General features: G+C 33.8%; 1 protein-coding gene across 1 annotated transcript in view; it reads right to left on the minus strand.

Moving 5' to 3' along the window:
• LOC133192071 (influenza virus NS1A-binding protein homolog A-like) overlaps nt 1-23343 on the minus strand; it is a 204720-nt gene that overhangs the window by 142688 nt on the left and 38689 nt on the right. The window contains exons 3-4 of the mRNA XM_061327915.1: nt 2932-3056; nt 1896-2024 (exon numbers count right to left, since the gene is read on the minus strand). Of these exons, the coding sequence (XP_061183899.1) occupies nt 1896-2024; nt 2932-3056 (254 nt within the window). The remainder of the gene's footprint in view (nt 1-1895; nt 2025-2931; nt 3057-23343) is intronic.

Genomic DNA, 23343 nt, shown 5'->3' on the forward strand with positions numbered 1-23343 from the left:
TTCAAAAGTTAACGGACGGCACACGTTGCACGACGATGGATGAAAACGGATAGCAATAGGTCACCTTAGTGACTCAGGTGACCTAAAAATATAATACACTAAATATTTTTTTTCTACTTTACATATACATAAAGGCTATAGTTAGAGAGAAAAAAATTCCTTCCTTCACTGTAACTTCATTTGCGATCCGATATGATAAAGAGCCCCCACCCCCCACCTTTTTTCCCATAAATCCATTACTTATTCAGTATTTCCAGTATATTTTAATAAACATTGAAAAAGAAGTTTATGCGTTTTGAAGCATAAAAATTTCAGTCTCAAAACAAACATGCATCTAAAAAAGTCATTAAACAATAGTATTTCAAAATATACATGCTGGCAGTGGTATTTTAAATTGGCAGGGAGTATGTTTCAAATCCATGCAGCTTAATCATTCCAAGTGTTTATTCCTATGGGCCAATGTATTTTATTTATTTATTTATTTAGAAGTGTTGGAATCATAACTAGAAATGATTAAAAAGAATGTTGAAACTTCTTGGAAATACTTCGTTTTGGCGACATTTTCACACCTGACTGCACAGTGTCAAATGATTTTGATTGACAGGACAAGCAGTGGACTTCGTGTGAACTTGAAGCAGGAAAATAAGAACCGATAATCACTGTCAAACAAATGGATTTGTTGATAAAAAAAAATGGTTACTTTCACTGCCTGATATATTTAGAAAAAATTTTGTTTGATACAGATACAAACATTTTTGGGGGTTGGGGGGGGGGACTAAAGTGGAATATCTCTCTCTCTCTCTCTTTCTGTTTAATAAAAACTATGACATCATATAACTTCAATATCAGGTTCTGAAAATTTAATCTATAACAAATAATATGAATGCCTCTTTGTATCATCTTGTCTGAGTATAATCACGGAGAAATGTCCACAGATACATATAGATATGCTGCTCAATAAATCATCATAAAAAATAAAAATGACACATATGATAAATATATTATTGCATTAAAATTTTAAAACACGAGTGTATTTATGCAATACGTCCACAGACCTTTGTAAAATATTTTAGATTTTTTTTCTCATTATTTCACACGGAATCGCCTTGGCGTGAAATATGTATGGTTGTTACAACCCTTGTAATTTATTCTATAAGTCAGTAGTTTTCTCTTCTAAAATTTTCATTATTTGTAATGGTTTTATGTATCAAATAGGAATAAACATATTTATTTTACTAGTATATTTTTTTTTCTTTTATGCTACAGCATTTGGTAACAATTACAATGTTTTACAGCGATAAAAATTGTGTGATTAAAATGTTGAATTTAAACATCACACATATGTGCAGAAAATATTGTAGGAAACTTTAATTAATAGTTTTACTTAATGTGCATGTATCGCCTTTCATAGGACAATTTTGGAACATTGCAGATTTCATTTATTTATTTATTCATTGATTAGTTTATTTATTTCATTTTTTGGCACCTGACATTAGATTACAATAGAATAGTTTCAATGCAAGGGAAAGATCAGAGGCTCACAGAATAAATCGTTCATCTTGCGTTCACCATTCGTTCACCATTCACTTTGCTCTCGTGTTTGCCCTCCGTTCGCGCTCTGTGTTTGCTCACCGTTCACCAACTGTTCACCAACTGAGTTGCGTTCAGCGTTCACACATTGCTCACTCACCTTCGCTCTGCATTCATTCAGCGTTCGTTCACTGTTTGTTCAGCGTTCGCTCACCGTTCAAGTGGGAAAGTAGAACGTTTCAGGGACTGTAAGTGCATGAAATCATGAAAACAGCTTGCCTCCTAGATATCATGAATAAATTGGAGGCCTGAACCATGATGGACCTGTGGACAATGAATTTTACCAGTTTTTGCAATCCATATACCTGTTATTTCAACTGGTATCTGAGGTAAACCATAAAACTTCTTGTTGCTTGTGACAGCCATAATGTTCCTCTGTATGAAGTCATCAATGGTTTTTCGCAATTCTACATCTTCTGCAAACTTGCGTATTCCTGAAAATTGATGACAATATATCATCATAATTTGATCCACTTTTCCCTTTAACATGTGTGATTCTTTCGTAAGTCAAAAAGAAACAATTTTTCACAAATTTAGTCAGTTACTAATTGTACACACTTTACTTTTTCTTATTTTTTAGATCAAGATAGTGATTCTTCTTAGACCTAAAAATTCTTGTCAATGTCAAGTGAATTTTAATTGATGACAATCAGACAAACATGTACTGATCAAAGCTTACTTATATCCTTGTTATGTGATACACAATGATATCTGTAAAAAAGATCTGGCAACAATCAAGGTGATCAGAAGTATCCCTGAGCATCTGATTTATAACTTTAAAAACTCAATCTTTTAATCATTGTTGTTAACATTGGCATTTCTCTTTTTTTCTAATATTGGGACTTTTTTTTAAACACAAGCTACGCTTCAAATGCCCAGTTATTTATGAGAGGGATTCCACAATCATCTTATAATGGATTGAATTAACATTTTATATATCTTTTTTTTTTTTTTGGTAAATCAAAGTACTTTAAAAGTAATCAAACTTACCATAAAAAAATGACAACATAAAATTGTCGAAGTCCTATTTTGCTCTCAGATTTCTACTTGAAATGAAATTCAAAAGTGTTATAATCCTACACACTTTAAAATCTGTGTAGTATTTTTGCCTCAAGACAGTGCTTACCATATCTAAAACTTTCTTTTTAGCTCATGAAATCCCTCAGTTTAGATTCCTAGACAGAACAATATTCTGTTCACAAAAATATTCCTCTGACCAACACTGGTTACCAAGTAACAACACCCATATTGCCATGTCAATGCATGGAACCCATGGATGGTACTTGAAAGGAAGAAGGTAGAGAGGGTGAAAAGTCTGCCCTGGGGTGGGAGACCATGTACCTAGGCAGTTATCACTTGTCAGACTGGCTGCCAGGAAACTGCAACAGGCAGTTGCTGCATCCTTCAGTTTCAGGAAAGTGGCCATTCTATAGACAGGCTTGACACTTTCCTCTGGTACATCAAGTCTGAAATAAATCTAAACTATAAGGTTCTTTTTGAGAAACCAAAATACTTATAACACTTCATTAATAAAATAATTTTGTAAAATGGATGATCAATATTTTTATTAAAATTCAAACTTTATTCTTTAAGAAATCTCACACCCTTTTCTTGCCTGCCTCCATTTCACTGAAATGAAAACATCAGCGGCACTTAGGGGGCCAAGTAAACAAAAATGCTGGAAACAAGATGATAAGTTACATGGTAACATGGAATGCTTTGATAGAAAGAGCACATCTATGAATTGTTTGATGTTTATATAGAATAACACATATTAAATTATTAATAAAAGACCTATTTAAAAGATTGCCTTATACCCAGTCATCACAGGCACTTGACGTTTTAAATCTTTCTCTTTATTGATAAAAATATCCCCATACTATAATAATAACAAGGTAATTCACGGTCGCCATCTTGAATTTTTCAGATCAACTGCATCGCCACGGTTTTTTTGTCTACAACATGTTTAAAATCAACGGAAACACCCATAAACGTTAATTACTTAAATGTGTCTCAACTTTCGGATTATTCCACTGAAATCATGTAACATCCATTCTATTTATTCAAATATTGCTCCAAACTCAGTCTACTGCTTCTATTAATCTTAGAAAAGGGAGCCCGGAAGTTGATGCTATTATGTAAATGGGAATACCCTTCGGTTATATTTGATTGGTTAAAAGAAAAATGACATTTCGCGGGAAAAGTCAGGCAGAGAAAAGCATGTGCTTTTTAAAACAAGAGGCCCATGGGCCACATCGCTCACCTGAGCACATTGGCAAGGCAAAAGCACAAATCAGTTCAGTATTGAAAAGATTCCGGGGGGGGGGGGGGGGGGGGGGGGCTTGAACTTTAAACTACCTGATGATGCTTCCATGTCAATATATAATTTGTTTTAACAAATGGCTTTGTTGTACTTGAGAAGGTTTTTAAAAAATTCCAATATATTCCTCTGTAAAAATTTGATCCCCCATTGTGGCTCCTCCCTATCCTAGGGGTCATCATTTGAACAAACTTGAATCTACACTACCTGAGGATGCTTCCATATCAGTATGACTAAACATAGCTTTTCTGTTCTTGAGAAGAAATTTATTTCTATGTGTTCCTATGTAAAACTTTCGATCCCCTTATTGGGCCCCACCCTACCCTCGGGGGTCATCATTTGAACAAAATTGAATTTACACTACCTGAGGATGCTTCCATATCAAAATGACTAAACATGATTTTCAGTTCTTGAGAAGAAGATATTTTCCTATATGTTCCTATGTAAAATTTTCGATCCCCCATTATGGCCCATCCCTATCCCCTGGGGTCATCATTTTAACAAACTTGAATCTACACTACCTGAGGATGCTTCCATATCAAAATGACTAATCATGGCTTTGCAGTTCTTCATAAGAACATATCTTCCTATATATTTCTATTTCAGACTTTTATCCTCCATTGTGGCCCCACCCTACCCCGGGGGTCATGATTTGAACAAACTTGAATCTACACTACCTGAGGATACTTCCACATAAATATGATCAATCAGGGCTTTGCTGTTCCTGAGAACAAGATTTTTAAAGATTTTTCCTATAAATTTCTATGTAAAACTTTGATCCTCCATTGTGGCCCCGCCCTACCCCCGGGGGGTCATGATTTGAACAAACTTGAATCTACACTACCTGAGGATACTTCCACATAAATATGATCAATCAGGGCTTTGCTGTTCCTGAGAACAAGATTTTTAAAGATTTTTCCTATAAATTTCTATGTAAAACTTTGATCCTCCATTGTGGCCCCGCCCTACCCCCGGGGGGTCATGATTTGAACAAACTTGAATCTACACTACCTGAGGATGCTTTCATATAAATATGACCAATTAGGGCTTTGCTGTTCCTGAGAAGAAGATATTTAAAGATTTTTCCTATATATTTCTATGTAAAACTTTGATCCTCCATTGTGGCCCTGCCCTACTCCCAGGGGTCATGATTTGGACAAATTTGAATCTACACTACCTGAGGATGTTGCAATATAAATATGACCAATTAGGGCTTTGCTGTTATTGAGAAGAAGATTTTTAAAGGTTTTTCCTATATATTTCTATGTAAAACTTTGATCCTCCATTGTGGCCCCGCCCTACCCCCGGGGGTCATGATTTTAACAACTTGAATCTACACTACCTGAGTATGCTTCCATATAAATATGACTCATCATGGCTTTGCTGTTATTAAGAAGAAGATTTTTAAAGATTTTTCCTATATATTTCTATGTAAAACTTTGATTCTCCATTGTGGCCCCGCCCTACCCCCGGGGGTCATGATTTGAACAAACTTAAATCTACACTACCTGAGGATGCTTCCACATGAGTTTCATCTTCCCTGGCTTTGTGGTTCTTGAGAAGAAGATTTTTAAAAGATGCTATTAATTTTTCACTAATTCTTCATTATCTCCCCTTGAAAGAGGGCGTGGCCCTTCATTTGAACAAACTTGAATCCCCTTCACCCAAGGATACTTTGTGGCAAGTTTGGTTGAAATTGGCCCAGTGGTTCTTGAGAAGAAGTCGAAAATGTGAAAAGTTTACAGACGGACGGACGGACAGACAGACAGACGGACAGACGGACTACAGACAAAATGTGATCAGAAAAGCTCACTTGAGCCTTCGGCTCAGGTGAGCTAACAACTAGTACATGCTTTTCATAGAAATCCACCCACTTGCAATTGTTTTTGTTATCTAGCGTTAACACATTTTCTTCCCATTGATGTGTTATGATTAATCTAATACATATTACTGAGTTTTCACCCTCGTTGAGATTTTTTGTAAAAGTATACATGTATATCAGTCAAAAGCAAGATACATATATTTTAAAATAACTCATAGATGAAAAAGGGTTACACTTTCGATAACGTGATGCATACAATATACTAGTATTAGAAAAAACAAGATGTGTTTGTGAAACACTGATGCCCCCGTATGGCAGCTTATGTTGAAGGTTAAAGTTTCTCAAATGCAAGTCAAAATCCAGGCCAAAAGATAAAAAATGTTGATACCCAAAGAAAGATCTTGTCTCGAGGAAAACACCTGTGAAATTTGAAAGACCTAGATACAACTGTTCAAAAGTTATGGTGAAGGTTAAAGTTTTTTAAATAAAAGTCAAACGTCAAGGTCAAGGTCAAAGTGGTTGGTATCCAAAGGAACATCTTGTCACAAGGATTACATATGTGAAGTATGAAAGCCCTAGCACCAACCAGTCAAAAGTTATGGCCAAGGTTAAAGTTTTTCAAAAGTAGGTCAAACTCCTAGGTCAAGGTCAAAGGGTCAAAGTGGTTGGTATTCAAAGGAAGGTCTTGTCACAAGGATTACATATTGAAGTATGAAAGCCCTAGCTCCAACCATTCAAAAGTTATGGCCAAGGTTAAAGTTTTTCAAAAGTAGGTCAAACTCCTAGGTCATGGTCAAAAGGGTCAAAATGGTTGATATCCAGAGGAAGGTCTTGTCACAAGGAATACACATGTGAAGTTTGAAACCCTAAGCACCAACTGTTCAAAAGTTATGGCCAAGGTTAAAGTTTTTCAAAAGAAGGTCAAAGTCCAAGGTCAAGGTCAAAAGGTCAAAGTTGTTGGTATCCAAAAGAAGGCCTTGTCACAAAGAATACACATGTGAAGTTTGAAACCCCAAGCTCCAACTGTTCAGAAGTTATGGCCAAGGTTAAAGTCTCATAAAATTTTGCAAAAGTGGGTCAAACTCCAAGGTCAAGGTCAAAAGGTCAAATATGATGGTACCCAAAGAAAGGTCTTGTCACAAGGAATACACATGTGAAACATGAAAGTCATAGCTCCAACCAATCAAAAGTTATTGGCAAGGTTAAAGCTGACAACAGACAGACAGACAAACAGACAAACGGACAAACAGACAAACAAACAGACAAACAGATAAACAGACATACAGACAGACAGGACAAAAACAATATACCCCCGGGATCTTTCGATCCGGGGGCATAAAAAGAGAGACGACCCCGAATTAAAATAAATGGGGGTGGTCCTAAGTGCCTGTGGTACGCTGATTTTTTTTTTTTTAATTATTTAAAGAGAAGATCGCCAAAGTTGTATTATACTAGGTAAGCAAGTACTAGAAATCGTATTCCTTATGAAGGTAGATTGTTCTTAGGTTTAATAAAAGGACTGTAACATCTATAGGGTAGTGGTTTGACAGCACAGTCGCTTTAGTTCCAGTCTGCTGTTGCTGTTATTTGTTGGACAGGATTTTGTGAAAGCAGACACTTGGAACACGTTACAACTCAAGAACAAGCAAATATATTTTGTGCTGTGAATGAAGCATGTAGCATCTTTTTTTCAAAAAAAAAAAAAGGGGGGGGTAGTAAGAATTTAAACAAGAGGCCCATGGGCCACATCGCTCACCTGAGCACACTGGCTAGGCAAAAGCACAAATCAGTTCAGTATTGAAAAGATTACTGGTGGGGGGGGGGGGGGGGGAGGGAGGGGCTTGAATTTTAAACTACCTGATGATGCTTCCATGTCAATATAACAAATGGCTTTGTTGTACTTGACAAGATTTTTTTTCAAAATTTTCCTGTAAAAATTTGATCCACCATTGTGGCTCCTCCCAATCCCAGGGGTCATCACTTGAACAAATTTAAATCTACACTACCTGAGGATTCTTCCATATCAATATGACTGCACATAGCTTTTCTGTTCTTGAGAAGAATTTTTTTTCTATATTTTCTTATGCAAAACTTTCGATCCCCCATTGTGGCCCCACCCTATCCCGGGGGGTCATCATTCGAACAAAATTGAATCTACACTACCTGAGGATGCTTCCATATCAAAATGATTAAACATCATTTTTTGTTCTTTAGAAGAACATATTTTCCTACATGTTCCTATGTAAAATTTTCGATCCCCCATTGTGGCATGACCCTATTCCCGGGGGTCATCATTTTAACAAACTTGAATCTACACAACCTGAGGATGCTTCCACATCAGAATGACTAATCATGGCTTTGCAGTTCTTCAGAAGAAGATATTTTCCTATATATTTCTATTTAAGACTTTGATCCTCCATTGTCGCCCCATCCTACCCCCGGGAGTCATGATTTGAACAAAATAGAATCTAAACTACCTAAGGATGCTTCCACATAAATATGACCAATCAGGGCTTTGCTGTTCCTGAGAAGATTTTTAAAATTTTTCCTATATATTTCTATGTTAAACTTTGATCCTCCATTGTGGCCCCACCCTACCCTCGGGGGTCATGATTTGAACAAACTTGAATTTACACTACCTGAGGATGCTTCCATACAAATATGACCAATCAGAGTTTTGCTGTTCCTGAGTGGATGATTTTTAAAGATTTTTCTTATATATTTCTACTAGGGATTTCAAAATATTTATTTTCTGTAGTCGAATATTCGATTGCATTATTCGAATGATAGTCGAATATATTCGAAACTTTTTTCGGAAACTAAAATTTTATTTCAAACTTCACTGGTACATGACATATTTAACCCGAAGTCCCCTTTTCTTAGATTTATTAAAAAGTAACATCAAATGTTACACACAGATGTTTACATGGACCTAAAATGTATGATTATCCCGTCAATCATGTTCATAAATCGATCTGTAAAGTTGTTTTTTTTAGGAAGCATAAAAATGACAGTACGATATATTTTTTAAAGCTTATTAAAATGATGGGGGGGGGGGGGGGGGGGGGGCACACACGATAAGTCTGTGATAATGTTGTATTGTTAAATATTTGAATATACTTTTTGTACCAACTATCAAAATGTCTATGAAATATATAAAAGAATATTTATTTTATAATAATTATCTTAGTGTCAAAACATGTCACGGCTATAATGGGTACATGGTATGAGATCAAGTCCAATTAATAATTTTACAAAGAAAGCGCAGTATAACGAGATAATTTTATTACAAAAACAACACATTAATTGACAAATAATACTCGTGGAAGTGAAGCATTTCTAATTACTATACTTTCTACATATAAAACCAGCAGTTTTTAATGAGGAAAATTATCTTATTGACTGTGTCTGAGGGAAGACGGCCGGTTTCTCAATTTTAGGATGAGAATTCCATCTCTTTATCACTCTTTATTGAAATTTATTTATTCGAATGTCGTTTCATTATTCGATCGTCGGTCCATTCGACTGATGGTCGAATACTCGACTATTCGTTGACATCCCTAATTTCTACATAAAACTTTGATCCTCCATTGTGGCCCCGGGGGGTCATGATTTGAACAAACTTGAATCTACACTACCTGAGGATGCTTCTGTATAAATATGACTCCTCATGGCTTTGCTGTTCTTGAGAAGAAGATTTTTTAAAGATTTTTCCTATATATTTCGATATAAAACTTTGGTCCTTCATTGTGGCCCCAACCTACCCCCAGGGGTCATAATTTGAACAAACTTGAATCTTCACTACTTGAGGATGCTTCCATATAAATATGACTCATCATGGCTTTGCTGTTCTTGAGAAGAAGATTTTTAAAGATTTTTCCTATATATTTCTATGTAAAACTTTAATACTCCATTGTGGCCCCGCCCTACCCCCGGGGGTCATGATTTGAACAAACTTGAATCTACACTACCTGAGGATGCTTCCATATAATTATGACTCATCATGGCTTTGCTGTTCTTGAGAAGAAGATTTTTAAAGATTTTTTCTATATATTTCTATGTAAAACTTTGATCCTACATTGTGGCCCCGCCCTACCCCTGGGGGTCATGATTTGAACAAATTTGAATCTACACTACCTGAGGATGTTTCTACATGAGTTTCATCTTTCCTGGCCCTGTGGTTCTTGAGAAGAAGATTTTTAAAAGACGCTATTAATTTTTCACTAATTCTTAATTATCTCCCCTTGGAAGAGGGCGTGGCCCTTCATTTGAACAAACTTGAACCCCCTTCACCCAAGGATGCTTAGTGGCAAGTTTGATTGAAATTGGTCCAGTGGTTCTGGAGAAGAAGTCGAAAATGTGAAAAGTTTACAGGCAGACGGACGGACAGACGGACTACAGACAAAATGTGATCAGAAAAGCTCACTTGAGCTTTCAGCTCAGGTGAGCTAAAAAAAAAATTAATTAATTAATTAATGAATAAAAAATAATTCAAAAAAAAAAAAAAAAAGAAATAAGTAGTCAGTCTCACAAAACTCACATTTTTGAAATAATGTTTGGGGAAGGCAGACAGATTTTTGCCTTTTTTTGTTCAATATTGTGAGAAGGTTTAACAGTACTACAACAAGAAAAGGGGCAGTCAGCCTGAGAATGATAGTTTCAATGTAAATTAAGAAGATGGGGGAACAAGTGAAAATCTGGTCCTGGTCACAATTTCTTTTGAAAATAGGCTCTTTTATTACAGTCTGGCCCTCAATATATTCACTCTTTTCCGTCAAAAGTGTAAATGGTCTTTTATTTAAAAATGTTTTCTTGATCTGCATAAGATACTCAGAAGGGAATGAATTTGAAACCGTGGCCTTTTTTTTTGTGTGTGTGTGTGTGTGTGTGCACCACTGAATTTATATATATAACATATATAAGACATTTTAATATCAGGTGAGCTAGTGCTAATGTCTGAACCCACATTCCACCTTCCTTTAGGTGAAATATATGTATTACCAGGGACCTATATACTAAGTTAGTATATAGGTCCCTGGTATTACGAGTCTAATAAGAAATTTCAGAATTCAAGACATGCGAGCAAAAGTATGTTTGAACTCTGCATCTGATATTTTTTCCTCATTTTCCTTTTCATGTTTTGATTTACTACCATTCAATCTCTTTTTACATGTTTTTGACGATTCTCCTAAAAACCTAATTCCTCCTTTATTTTTTTTAAATTGAGGGACTATGCTGATGTAAATAAGCAAAGTACACTGCATGTAGTCTGAAACCAATAATGTGTAAGTTTATAATATGTGTGAATAAAATAAGAAAATATAAGTGTGATATGTAAAATTTCATTCTTTTCCCATACATACGTGTTTTTTCCTTCAGATGTATTTCAAAATCAATATTCATATGCCTATTAATATAAGGACAAATCAGAAAAGGGCTATCCCGCATGATGACATAAAAGCATCAACTTCCGGCCTCCCTTTTCTAAGATTAATAGAATCAGAAGCAGTAGACTGAGTTTGGAGCGATATCTGAATAAACAGAATGGATGTTACATAATTTCAGTGCAATAATAAAGTTGGGACGTACTTAAAGTAAGTAATTAAGGTTTATGACTGTTTCCCTTGATTTTAAACATGTTGTAGACAAAGAAAATCAAGGCAATGTAGTTGACCTGAAAAAATTCAAGATGGCGACCTTGACAAACGTACCTTGTTATTATTATAGTATGGGGATATTTTTATCAATAAAGAGAAAGATTTAAAACGTCAAGTGCCTGTGCCAGTCATATATAGTTTTTGTGTGTGTATGTGGGGGGATGTAATTTCTCATCCGATATTCATTAATGATTCTTAAGAATTCTCTTCAAAATGGGATTGCAGAAGATATATAATTTATGCAAATCGCCACTATATATATATATATGTACAAATTTTCTAAAATTCAAAATATTTACTAGAATATATATTTAGTTACATGTAATATTGTAGTTAATCAATTAATTCATCTTACAATGTTCATAAATGTATAAGCACAGCCTTCACACTCTTTTTTTTCTGAGAATATACTTTTGCTGTTAATAATTTAAATGACCAAGTTTTTATTCAAAGGAACCCCCCCCCCCCCTCTTTTTTTGAGTTTTATCTACACAACCCATGTAATTTTTCCTAGATTATTTTATATTATTTTTTATAAATGAATTCATATATTTTTGCCTGTCAATTTTTTTAAAACCCTAACCCTTACAAAAAATTCTGCTAGTCAAAATATTACCCCACACTTGAAATATCTCTTTTCAAGTTTAGAAGGGTGGGGGGGTGTAAGTTCCCTCTTCCATGCAGAGACTTTTAAAAATTCAAAATGCTCTGTATTTGCAGCAAAATAATTTTTTTTAAATCTTTTTATTTGCCATGAAGAAAAATGATCAGCACGTCTTTTCACAAATAAGTTTTTCAACGTAAAATAAAATTGAGGAATGATTCAACGATTTTGTTTCAGGTATACTGAGTACAAATGAAATTTTCATTTTAAAGTTACATTATAAAAAAAAATGATATGGACAAACATTTAAGCACTTCCTTAATAGCAGTATTAATTTCTTTATCATTTAATTACTGAAAATTTCTGTATGTAAAGATTATCTTCAGTGGATAAAATACATCGGTTCTCGCTGCGGGAATCACTGGTCAACAGAGGATTCTTACTACTGACCTAGGGAGCTGTATTTTATGCCCTGTTCAAAAATTTGATTGTTTGTAAGAATTTGGAGATTGAATGTTGTTTCTTATCTTCACCTTGTTTATGTACTAATACAATATCAAACACATAATATCATTCTTGAACATGTGTGTATATGTGAGGGGGGGGGGGGGGGGGGGGCTAGCAAAATAATTTACTTTCCTAAAAGTCTAAAACATGCAAAGATTAAAAAATATTATTAATGATAAAAATTCAGGAGAGGAGGGAAATGTCCAGATTTGAAAATAATATTGATAAGGGAAAAAATAACTTGGCATGGCGGAATTTGACTATCCTACAAAAAATTGGGGGAGGCAAAGAACAAGGTACGGTTTCAATACAAATCTTGCCCTGTGTTTTTTCTTAAAAATGAATGTGATGTAAAAATTCATGCTTTTTGAATTATTGAAATTCTGTGCAGAAAGATCATACAAATCTTTTTTCTCACATGACCTTCCAAATGCTAAGTGTGACGTCATAAACTTGTGCATTTTCCCGTATTTTCTTAAAAAGTTGCAGAAGACATCAATTTTCAATGGAATTTTCTTTTAGAAAATATTGTCCACAGGCATCGCCCACAAAGATTTTGCGATATGTGATTTTTCAAAGAATTTTACACAACATATCTAAAAATTAACGTGGGCGACGGCTGTGGACACTATTTTCTTAAGGAAAATAACCCTTGAAATGGGTCAATTTGAGGCTTTTTCTGTTTAAAATAGAGAAATGCATCAAATTAATGATGTCATATATCCAGAATGGTACTCCATCATGCTATATTCTTTTCTGATTTATTACAGACATATACTCAACTAATATTTAAGCCAGTTTCAAAACTTTTTGAAAACTTTAAATTTTTAGGGCGCAATAAAGCTAAAACCATACCTTCTTCTTAGGCAATGTTTCAATGAACCTTGTAATGATATAAATTTACAGTTAACCATTATTTTTGAGAAAAAAAATCCAGGGGGAGGGGGGCATACTACATGAAAAGTGTGTGCCAGCAAGATTATGTTCAAAAATTAAAAAGAAAATATGACAACAAAATCACGGTAATCCTATCTGAATTTTTGTTTTAAGTAATACATAAACTTTTATTGGTATTTAGTTCTAGTTCGAAATATTTTATCTATTACCGAATTTGGCTGAATATAATATGCACTTTTTTCCTAGAAAATGTTTTTGTGAGAAAGGGGTGCGTATTTTACACCACAAAAGAATTTTGATAGTTTTTTCTTTCAGGTGAAACATGGCTATCATATGAACATATCGTAGTATTACCTAGAGACATGGACAATTTCTTGCTGTTTATCGCTGTATTTAAAAACTTTGGAAAATTATTGTTGGAATGTAGGCTTGTTGAAAATGTTATATTTATAATCTGTTGGTAATGATAATCTGTTGTTAAATGACATTAAAAACCTCCATGTAGGCCGCCATTGACGATGTTATTTATAGACCATCATGCATTCCTTTGCCACGTGCTTGCCTAATCATAGTACACATGTACTTAATCAGACACTCGGTTGGAAAAAAATAGTTGCGCAATTTTATAATGAAATTCAATAAATCAACATTTATTTGGGGTTTTAAATCAACAATTTTTTCCTACCCATTGGGAAAGGATCCCGTACGGGTTCAATTGGGAAAAATAGCATCGAAGTAGTAAAAAGGAGACTGAAATTTCTGTCATTTAAAAAAATGAAAAGTATTTCGAGTTTATTCCAACCTCATTACCTAATACTCCGTGTTTCAAAGAAAAAACAACTAGTATTTATTGTTTTCCAGATCAATGTCCCTTGTTTTCACATTTTCATGCTTTCAATTTGTCAAAATGTATGACACTACATTGTTTACACCACATGTACCGCCATATTACGACTAATCTCTACTTTAGATTTCAGCGAGAAGTGAAACTATGAGTCAACATGTTCAATGTTTCATTTTAAAAGAAATACGATGTCATCGTAGTCTGTTGCTTGGCAGTTGAATTGGGAAATTTTAGTCTCAAAATTGGGAAAAATTTACGTTTTTGGCATTGGGAATGGTACCGTTTATCAGTACCAGTTACAGTGCCGACCAGACACAACCTAACAGAAAGCGAACCCAAAGCGCACCCCGGGTTCGCTGCCTGGGTTCGCTTTGGGTTTGCTATAGCGGACCCCGAGCGAACCTGGAGCGCACCCCAAGCGAACCCGCAGCGGACCTAGAGCGAACGCCGAAAACGAACCCCAAATTCAGTAGCGAACCCAGCAAGCGAACGCGCGTTCGGTGTTGCGTAACTGATCTGTCAATCAGGATTAGCGATAAGACGTGTTAACCAATCAGCGCGTCGACCGATCAGCATGCCAGTTTGTCATTCGATGTAAATAAAACATTCTACAAGCAAAGCGTGTTTATGTACAGTGTGAAATTATTATCAACACGATTAAAAAAAATATTTATATTTATAGATTAATATCTAGGTAGCATATTATATTTACACATTTATTCTTTATTTTTTAGTTTTAAAATCCATTTATTTATATTGCGTAAATCTATCAGACAAAAAGTTCTTTAATGTATAAAACAAAATAATGGTTATCACAATTGTTACTAAAAAAAAAAAGAAAAAAAAAAGTACTTTGACAAATTATAACATTTCATCATCTCAAGATACTGTACAAGATTATGTATAAGTACGTGCTTTCATTCAATTATTTTATTTTTATAATTTTAATTTACATTTTCGTTTAAATCCAGATCAACATCAAATTATTAATCTTCTTAATTGAAAAAAAGTAAAAAAAATAAATAAATAAATAAATAAATAAATAAATAAATAAAGAACAGCATAAATGTACATGTACAGTATGTCCAATCGTAAACTACTATGGTATTATTTTGATTTATCTTTTACAAAAAAAATAATGTAAAGCTTGATTTACCTTGTTTTTTATTATTATTATTATTATTATTATTATTAGGGTCTTCCGTCTCCAACGGAAGACCCTTCTATTATTCTATTGTTTCTTTTTCACTTTTATTATTATTATTATTCTTTTTTTTTCTTTACAATTTTTGTGCAGAAGATTTCTCGGAGTTGGCTCGATCGATTTACTTGAAAATTTCAGGGAAGATGTATCTTTGTCTGAACCTTATACGTTTTTCTCATTTTTTTGAAATTCACTTCTGGTAGGAAGTTATCGCCCTTTAATCAAAATTCAGAGGACCTCCTTGTCTGCAATGGAACTCAAAAACGATTAAAGCTAGAGTGCTGAAATTTTCAGCGATGATAGAGGACATGTTGCCATTGATCACCTGGGTTTTCAAATTTTCCGGAAGTGCCTAGTATGGAAGCTCGGTAGGGGTCGAAATTTAGGAAATGAATCATGAGTGAATTTTAGAGACATTTCTTACGATATCTTTTTAACTCTGAGTATTTTGTTAAAACATATTGAACAGAAATTGTGTAGAATTACAAGATCTTTTATATGATATCAAGGAAAAAGGGCCGACTCATCACATTAGGGGCCAAGAGGGGCCGAAGGTCTTTAATTAATAACTCTTTAACAATCAATATTTTGTAATCCATTACTGAAGCAAAAATGTTTATCCCAGCAATTTACAACTATATATTATGATATTCACATCATATGTTACATAATTAGGGGCCATAAGGGGCCAGAATGTTAAATCTTTGACGCTTTATATCTCAAAAGTGGGAAATATTTTGATAAGAAATACTGAACAAAAGATATTCAAAATAATGTTCTAAACAATATGCAACCTTTCATTTTTTGCTAGAAGTCCCCATTAAGGAGTTGAAGGGCCGGCCCCTAAACACTTCTTTTGCAAATATCTCAGAAACGAAAAAGAATTTCTGACTAGTTGGTGAACAAAAATTGTTCAAAATCATGAGAGCCTTAAAGTGATATGAAGAAAAAGGAGCTGGACCCTCAAAATAGGGGCTGAGAGGGGCCGAAAGTCTTTGAACAATAACTCTTTAACGATCAATATTTTGTAATGCATTACTGAAGCAAAAATGTTTATCTCAACAATTTATAACTATATATTTTGATATTTACATCATATGTTACATAATTAGGGGCCATAAGGGGCCAGAATGCTAAATCTCTGACGCTTTATATCTCAAAAGTGGGAAATACTTTGATAACCAATATTGAACAAAAGTTGTCCAAAATAATGTTTTATACAATATGCAACCTTTCATTTTTTGCTAAACATCCCCATTAAGGAGTTGAAGGGCCGGCCCCTAAATACTTCTTTTGCAAATATCTCAAAAACGAAAAAGAATTTCTGACTAGTTGGTGAACAAAAATTGTTCAAAATCATGAGAGCTTTAAAGTGATATGAAGAAAAAGGGGCTGGACCCTCAAAATAGGGGCTGAGAGGGGCCGAAAGTCTTTGAACAATAATTCTTTAATGATCAATATTTTGTAATGCATTACTGAAGCAAAAATGTTTATCTCAACAATTTATAACTATGTATTTTGATATTTACATCATATGTTACATAATTAGGGGCCATAAGGGGCCAGAATGCTAAATCTTTGACGCTTTATATCTCAAAAGTGGGAAATATTTTGATAAGCAATATTGAACAAAAGATGTTCAAAATAATGTTCTAAACAATATGCAACCTTTCAATTTTTCAAAAACGTCTCCCTTAAGGAGTTGAAGGGCTGGCCACTAAATATTTCTTTTGCAGTATCTCGGAAATGGAAAAGAATTTCTGAATAGTTGTTGAACAAAAAGTGTTTAAAATCATGAGAGCTTTAAGGTGATATCAAGGAAAAGGGGCTGGCCCCTCAAACTATGGACCGAAAGGGGCCGAAAGTCTTTAATCTATAACTCTTCAACGATCAATATTTTGTAATACAATACTGAAGCAAAAATGTTTATCTTCATAATTCACATCTATATATTATGATATTTACTTCATATGTTTCGTAATTAGGGGCCATAAGGGGCCAGAATGCTAAATCTTTGATTCTTTATGTCTCGAAAGTGGGAAATATTTTGATAAGCAATATTGAAAAGATGTTTAAAATAATGTTCTTAACAATGTGCAACCTTTCAATTTTTGCTAAATGTCCCCGTTAGGGAATTGAAGGGACGACCCTAAATATTTCTTTTGCAAATAACTCCGAAACGAAAAAGAATTTCTGAACAGTTGTTGAACGAAAATTGTTCAAAATCATGAGAGCTTTAAGGTGATATCAAGAAAAAGGGGCTGGCCCCTCAAAATACGGATCGAGAGGGGCTGAAAGTCTTTAATCTATAACTCTTTTTTGATCAATATTTTGTTACACGTTACTGAGGGGAAATTGTTTTTCTTAAGAAATTATTTATATCATTATATTTGAACGAAAATCTCAATCAAATTCTTTTCTCATCTTACCAAAAATCGGACGGAAGACCCACTCGTTGCTCGCAACGAGATCTCATCTAGTTATTATTATTATTAACTGAAATAAAAATTAAAAAACAATGCGCGATTTACATGTACATTATTGAACGAACTAATTATCGGTAGTAAATAAGCAATATTATAAGTCGTACAGTATTGTATTCTTTTAAATAGCGTAACTTTAAATGATTAAGCGTATTTAAGATGTTTAGCAATTTTTTTTTCTCTGATGATGGGTCCCGTTAACTGCTTATTGTGGTCATGATATTTTTATATCAATACATCAGAAATGTACATTTTTTCAAAAAAATTATTAATTTCCAGTACTTACATAAATAATTAGTCGACAAATGTACACGACATGATTGTCGGGGTTACTTTTTATCCCTGATACTTATTATTATTTTAATTTCTGCAGATGAATGAATTAAAAAAAAATGCTGATTTTTGAATTCACAAATGGAAAGATGAATATAAGTATTCATTCATTATTTAGGCCACTTTTAAAAATTTTTTACCCCCATACTGCATATTATAAAATCCAATAGAATCAAAGCTCACAGTCAACCTATATCATATGATAGAACATGCTGCATTTGATCATAAATTACATTTTTACGTATCAAAAAGATAAAAAAAAAAATTCTAAGTCGGAGAATTACATTAATAATTATTTGTAATCTAAAATACCTATTAAATCTTATTTACATGTAGTTTCAAAAATATTTTTTTCTATAATTTTTTTTTTTCAGTTTTCCAAAGTTGATTAATTGCAGCAGTAAATATTTTTAATCTAAAATATCTATAAATAAGTTTTTTTTTTTTTTTAATTTTTTTTTTAAATATCCACTCCTAAATATTTTTAACTATTTTGTGTAAAACGTGATCGTTCGTGTATGTTGTCAACAATAACATTGCAGCCACTCCACATGCACATGTATCGATCGCCACAAAAACAACAATGATCGATTTCACTGCTGTATTTGGAATAAACAAGGGGCGGAGCTTACTGGCGGCAAGATTAAAGCGGGGTCCGCTTCGCGCATGAGTGCGTAAAGCGAACCCAGAAAGCGAACGCCAGGTTCGCTCTAGCAGACCCAGAGCTGACCCCGAGCGAACGCAGAGCGAACCCGAAGCGAACCCAGAGCGCACCCAAAATTTCTGAAAGCGGACCCGTAGCGGACCCCGAGCGAACCCAGAAAGCGAACCCGGGGTGCGCTTTGGGTTTGCTCTGGTGTTAGGTTGTGTCTGGTCGGTACTGTATATATGAAAAAAAACGCTGTAAATAACGCGTTGAAAATTCATTTCAACATAAACACCCCAATACACCACTGTATACTACATGTCCCAATGGAAGCCAATGTTGTGAACAAGTGCGCTTGTCACTTGATCTCAACACTCCTCCAGGCAAATAAATTGTCTGCCAACTACTAAGCATTGTTTTTACAGTTAGAGCACTGATTATTTAATGCCCTTATTAATGGCTTTGATCGTTTTCTTTGTTAAAATTTGGGGGTCGATTTTTAGCCTTCGTACATTATCTTTCGAATGAACTTGTGTTGGTTACGACACATTAAACAGTTAAACCCTTGTTAAATGTAATTTTACTTTAATTATCTTATATTTATCGGCCTCTTTTTACATTAATTAAGAGTTTAAAAAGGAAATATGAAGTCTATTAAAACTTAAGTGTTATAATTACTTGTGCTCTGTAGAAAATAAGATATCTGTGAAGATTACCGCGATCTGTTCAAACTAAAATTCAACAGTATTTTGTGCTTTGTTGAAATAAAATTATTTCTTCAAGGATAAAGACAACGTGTAATGTCACTATTGCCGTTAGCTAAAAATAAATAAAATGCAATAATATTTCGTGCTTTCTTGAATAAAATCATTACCACACAAAGATTTAAACAGCAACGTTTAAGTGCAAGATTTATATTTTTAGCCTGATATAAATTTAATGGGACGATATTTTGTGCTTTGTTAAAATTGATAAAATTATACCGCGATTTTTAAGGACAACATAAGCTCAAAAAACAAAGTCCGCGTATAAAAAATTACTGTGCTTAAATTTTCAATACATTATTTCCACAAAGATTTTAAGTTAAAATTACCGCGATGTAAAAAAAGACAACATTACTGCTTGGCCAATTTTTTGACAGCGTATAATACAACTGAACTGCGTTTTTCCCCAAATTTTCAAGCCAAAAAGGGGGGTGCGTATTTTACGCCAATATTCAGCCAAATATGGTAAATAGTTGACACTTTTTGTTATGAATTTGATTTTAAGCAAAATGTAAATATCAAAGCAATTTATATACTACATAATATTATATACATATATTCCAATATTACATATATCATATTACACATATTAAGATATGAAAGACAAATTGTGCCCATATAGAAAATTATTTTGTGTGAATATGTTTCCATATAAATGGAATTATTTACAAATACTTCATGTTTGTTGCATTGCTATGGCATTATTATAGATCCCAGACTTTAAGTATTTTGTAGTTCTGTAGTGTAGGGTATAGATATGAAGATGTTGCAAATACTTTTTACATTGTACAAAATATAATGCAGAAAGAACTTGAAATAAGAAGATAAAGAACAGTATTCAATCTCAAAAGTCCAAAGAAATGATACAAATTTGGAGCAGAGCATACATGGACCTCAATAATTAGAGGTGGGATCAGGTGCCATGGAGGAGTAAGCATCCCCTGCAGGCCAGTCACACTCGCCATGTGCTCCTTGTCAAGACTGGGAATCAAAAAACGGAAAAATCCGTAGACAGTTCAGTGTATCAATAATGGCCTAATAATTAGTATGCAAAACGTCAGTCAGCATTTGACTCAATGATAGGTTGTATGTGCTGACAAGGTCATTGTATCGACCAAAAAACTTGCGAAAAGATGACTTCAAATGAGAATGTTGATATCCTTGTTTTGTCAACTTGTTTGTCAATAGCTTGTCTCATTTAGGAAATTGTTCATATGTAGAGCATGCTCTTGCATATCGAATCAGCTGAGAGACATAAACCCCATATGCAGTTGATAAGGGTATATTGCTACATAATTAAGGGAAGTTGATGATTGAAAAGTTGAAGTCATCACGTTTATCATAAAGTTTTGTTGTTAGGTTATCATTAACATCTTTTTCTGGTAAAATATCTAAATATGAAACAGATGTGTCAGAATCTGTGGTATCCTTTATTTCAAGCTCACTGGGATATATCGAGTCAACATATGAATGAAAATAACTATTGTTAATTGATAATACGTCATCGATATATCGATATGTCAAGTTGAAGGCCACAGCAAGTGTTTTCTTCTTCTCATGTAGAAGTTTTTGAATGAATTCTGCTACATATGAATACAAAAATAGGTCTGCTAATAAGAGGGTGCAACTGGTACCCATGGAAATTCCAACAGATTGTTGGAAGACCTGATCTCCAAAAACTACATAGATATTGTCAATTAGAAACTCAAGCATCTTTTTAATATCAACTTCAGAGTACTTGTGTGTACAATCAGGGTGCTTTTTAACAAAATAATTTTGTAAATGACCAATGACAAGGTAAGTATATTTACAAGTCCCATTTTTATTGAAAAAGCAGCTGGCTATGATGTCAAAAAGCCTGGACATCTGTTTTGGTGCAGAACGTGAAACGCACTATCCACTGTGAGTATCTGTTGCCATGTGCGCATTAAACCAGACTTCGAAATTCTTTCTCTATTGTTGATACCTTTGCATTATATTCATTTTCTAGGTGAAAATTGACTTGGCAAAGTGTGTCAAATTTTTATAAGGTGATTACACTGCCTATACAGTAATTTTTTAGTGCCGATTTGGGGCCGAAATTCGGCCCCAGTCCCAATTGAAAATATGCCTGTATTTTCCCAAAATGTAGTGGAGGTTTTCCCAAAGAAAAACTTACAAAATATGTGACCAAATTCAGTTTGTTTATTGCATGTTTTTCAGTGAAGTTCAAGCAGGTTTTGTTGGTCAGCCATGTGGGTGGCAGAGGACAGTTTTTTTTGGCAATCAAAACGTTTGACTGACGTTTTACTTAATATTGAGCTGCTTGTAAAATGTGCATTGGAAAATTTTAAATTCTCTCTACATGAAACAATAGTATGGTCTAGTCACTTGAGGAATTTGAAGCTTTTAGGAATAAAACATGTACAACTTACACACTGAGCCCAAATGATGGCACAGTGACAATCTCAAAATTTCATGTAAATTTACCCTATTTTCACCATTTCGCCAGATCCCCAACAGCTTCCAGGCCTGTGCTAATGCCCTACGCTACCACACGAAATGCAAATACCTGTACATACCACTGAACAGCAAGAGATACTGGCTCAACCACCTCATTTTCAAACTACAATTCATCCTATGAACCCACTTCGCTTTTCTGAGGAAATCTCGGATGAGTGATTTTTGATTTTAGTTTCGTATTTCTAGTCCATATCTTATGAATAGTAGTAGTGACACTAAAGTGTCATATATCAATAAAATATACAAGGCCACCAGTTCCCTCAAAATGCACACATAAAATATTCTAGCAATAAAATCACATATAATATGCATTCAAACCTTAGGCGATCATAATTTGATTTTTAGTTTTACAGATTTTTTTTCAAGAAAGGTCAAGTCGGAGGATGAAAAAAAAAAGGAAAAAAAAGAAGACAAAATTCACAGTTTATTATTTATTGATACATAATTTTGTGAAGTTACACGGCATTTTATATAACTGTCATGTTATGCGACGTTTTTTTTTATTTTTTGTGACACTATTTTCCAACACAGTCTGTTGTTTTGCATTTGATGAATTTGTTAATCAGGAATTTATCAGCCTATTTTGGGAAATGCCATTTTGGGGGAATTGTGAAAAAATTAAAATGTTGCTTAAATCATATACTCAGGTGTAATTCATTTAACATTTAAGCATGAACTCTAATTTGGGCAACCAGACAGACAATTAAATATGATCCAACTTCATCATACAAGATCAATTATGAATAATAGACTAATAAAAGTAAAATTGACTTCAATGACTGAGTATAAAGTATTTATATAATTTAAGGTAGTGCATGTGTGTATCAGATTCCAATTTAGGTCATTATAGAATATGTTTCTGGAGATTATAAACCTCCTGCAAAAAATTATACCAAGTACACATTTTCTAAAAGTCCTCTTTTAATACATGTATGAATAAATCATTAAAAATACTTTTTTCTATCTGAAATAATGCCTACATCCTTACCATTCATTCGTAGATCAATTGAATAGGTGGAAATAACTTAATAAATCTATATGATTACACAATATCACCATTTTCAGAAAAACGGAGGAACTTCGGATTAAAAGTTGGTGTTGTTTTTACAGTGTTTTTAAACATGTGTTATGACTGTAGCTTTGCTAAATGAGTTATATAGTTGAATATTC

This window comes from Saccostrea echinata, unplaced genomic scaffold, assembly GCF_033153115.1.
Source record: "Saccostrea echinata isolate AGI-Se365-2 ecotype Australia unplaced genomic scaffold, CSIRO_AGI_Sech_v1 ptg000025l, whole genome shotgun sequence".
Classification (NCBI taxonomy): Eukaryota; Metazoa; Mollusca; class Bivalvia; order Ostreida; family Ostreidae; genus Saccostrea; species Saccostrea echinata.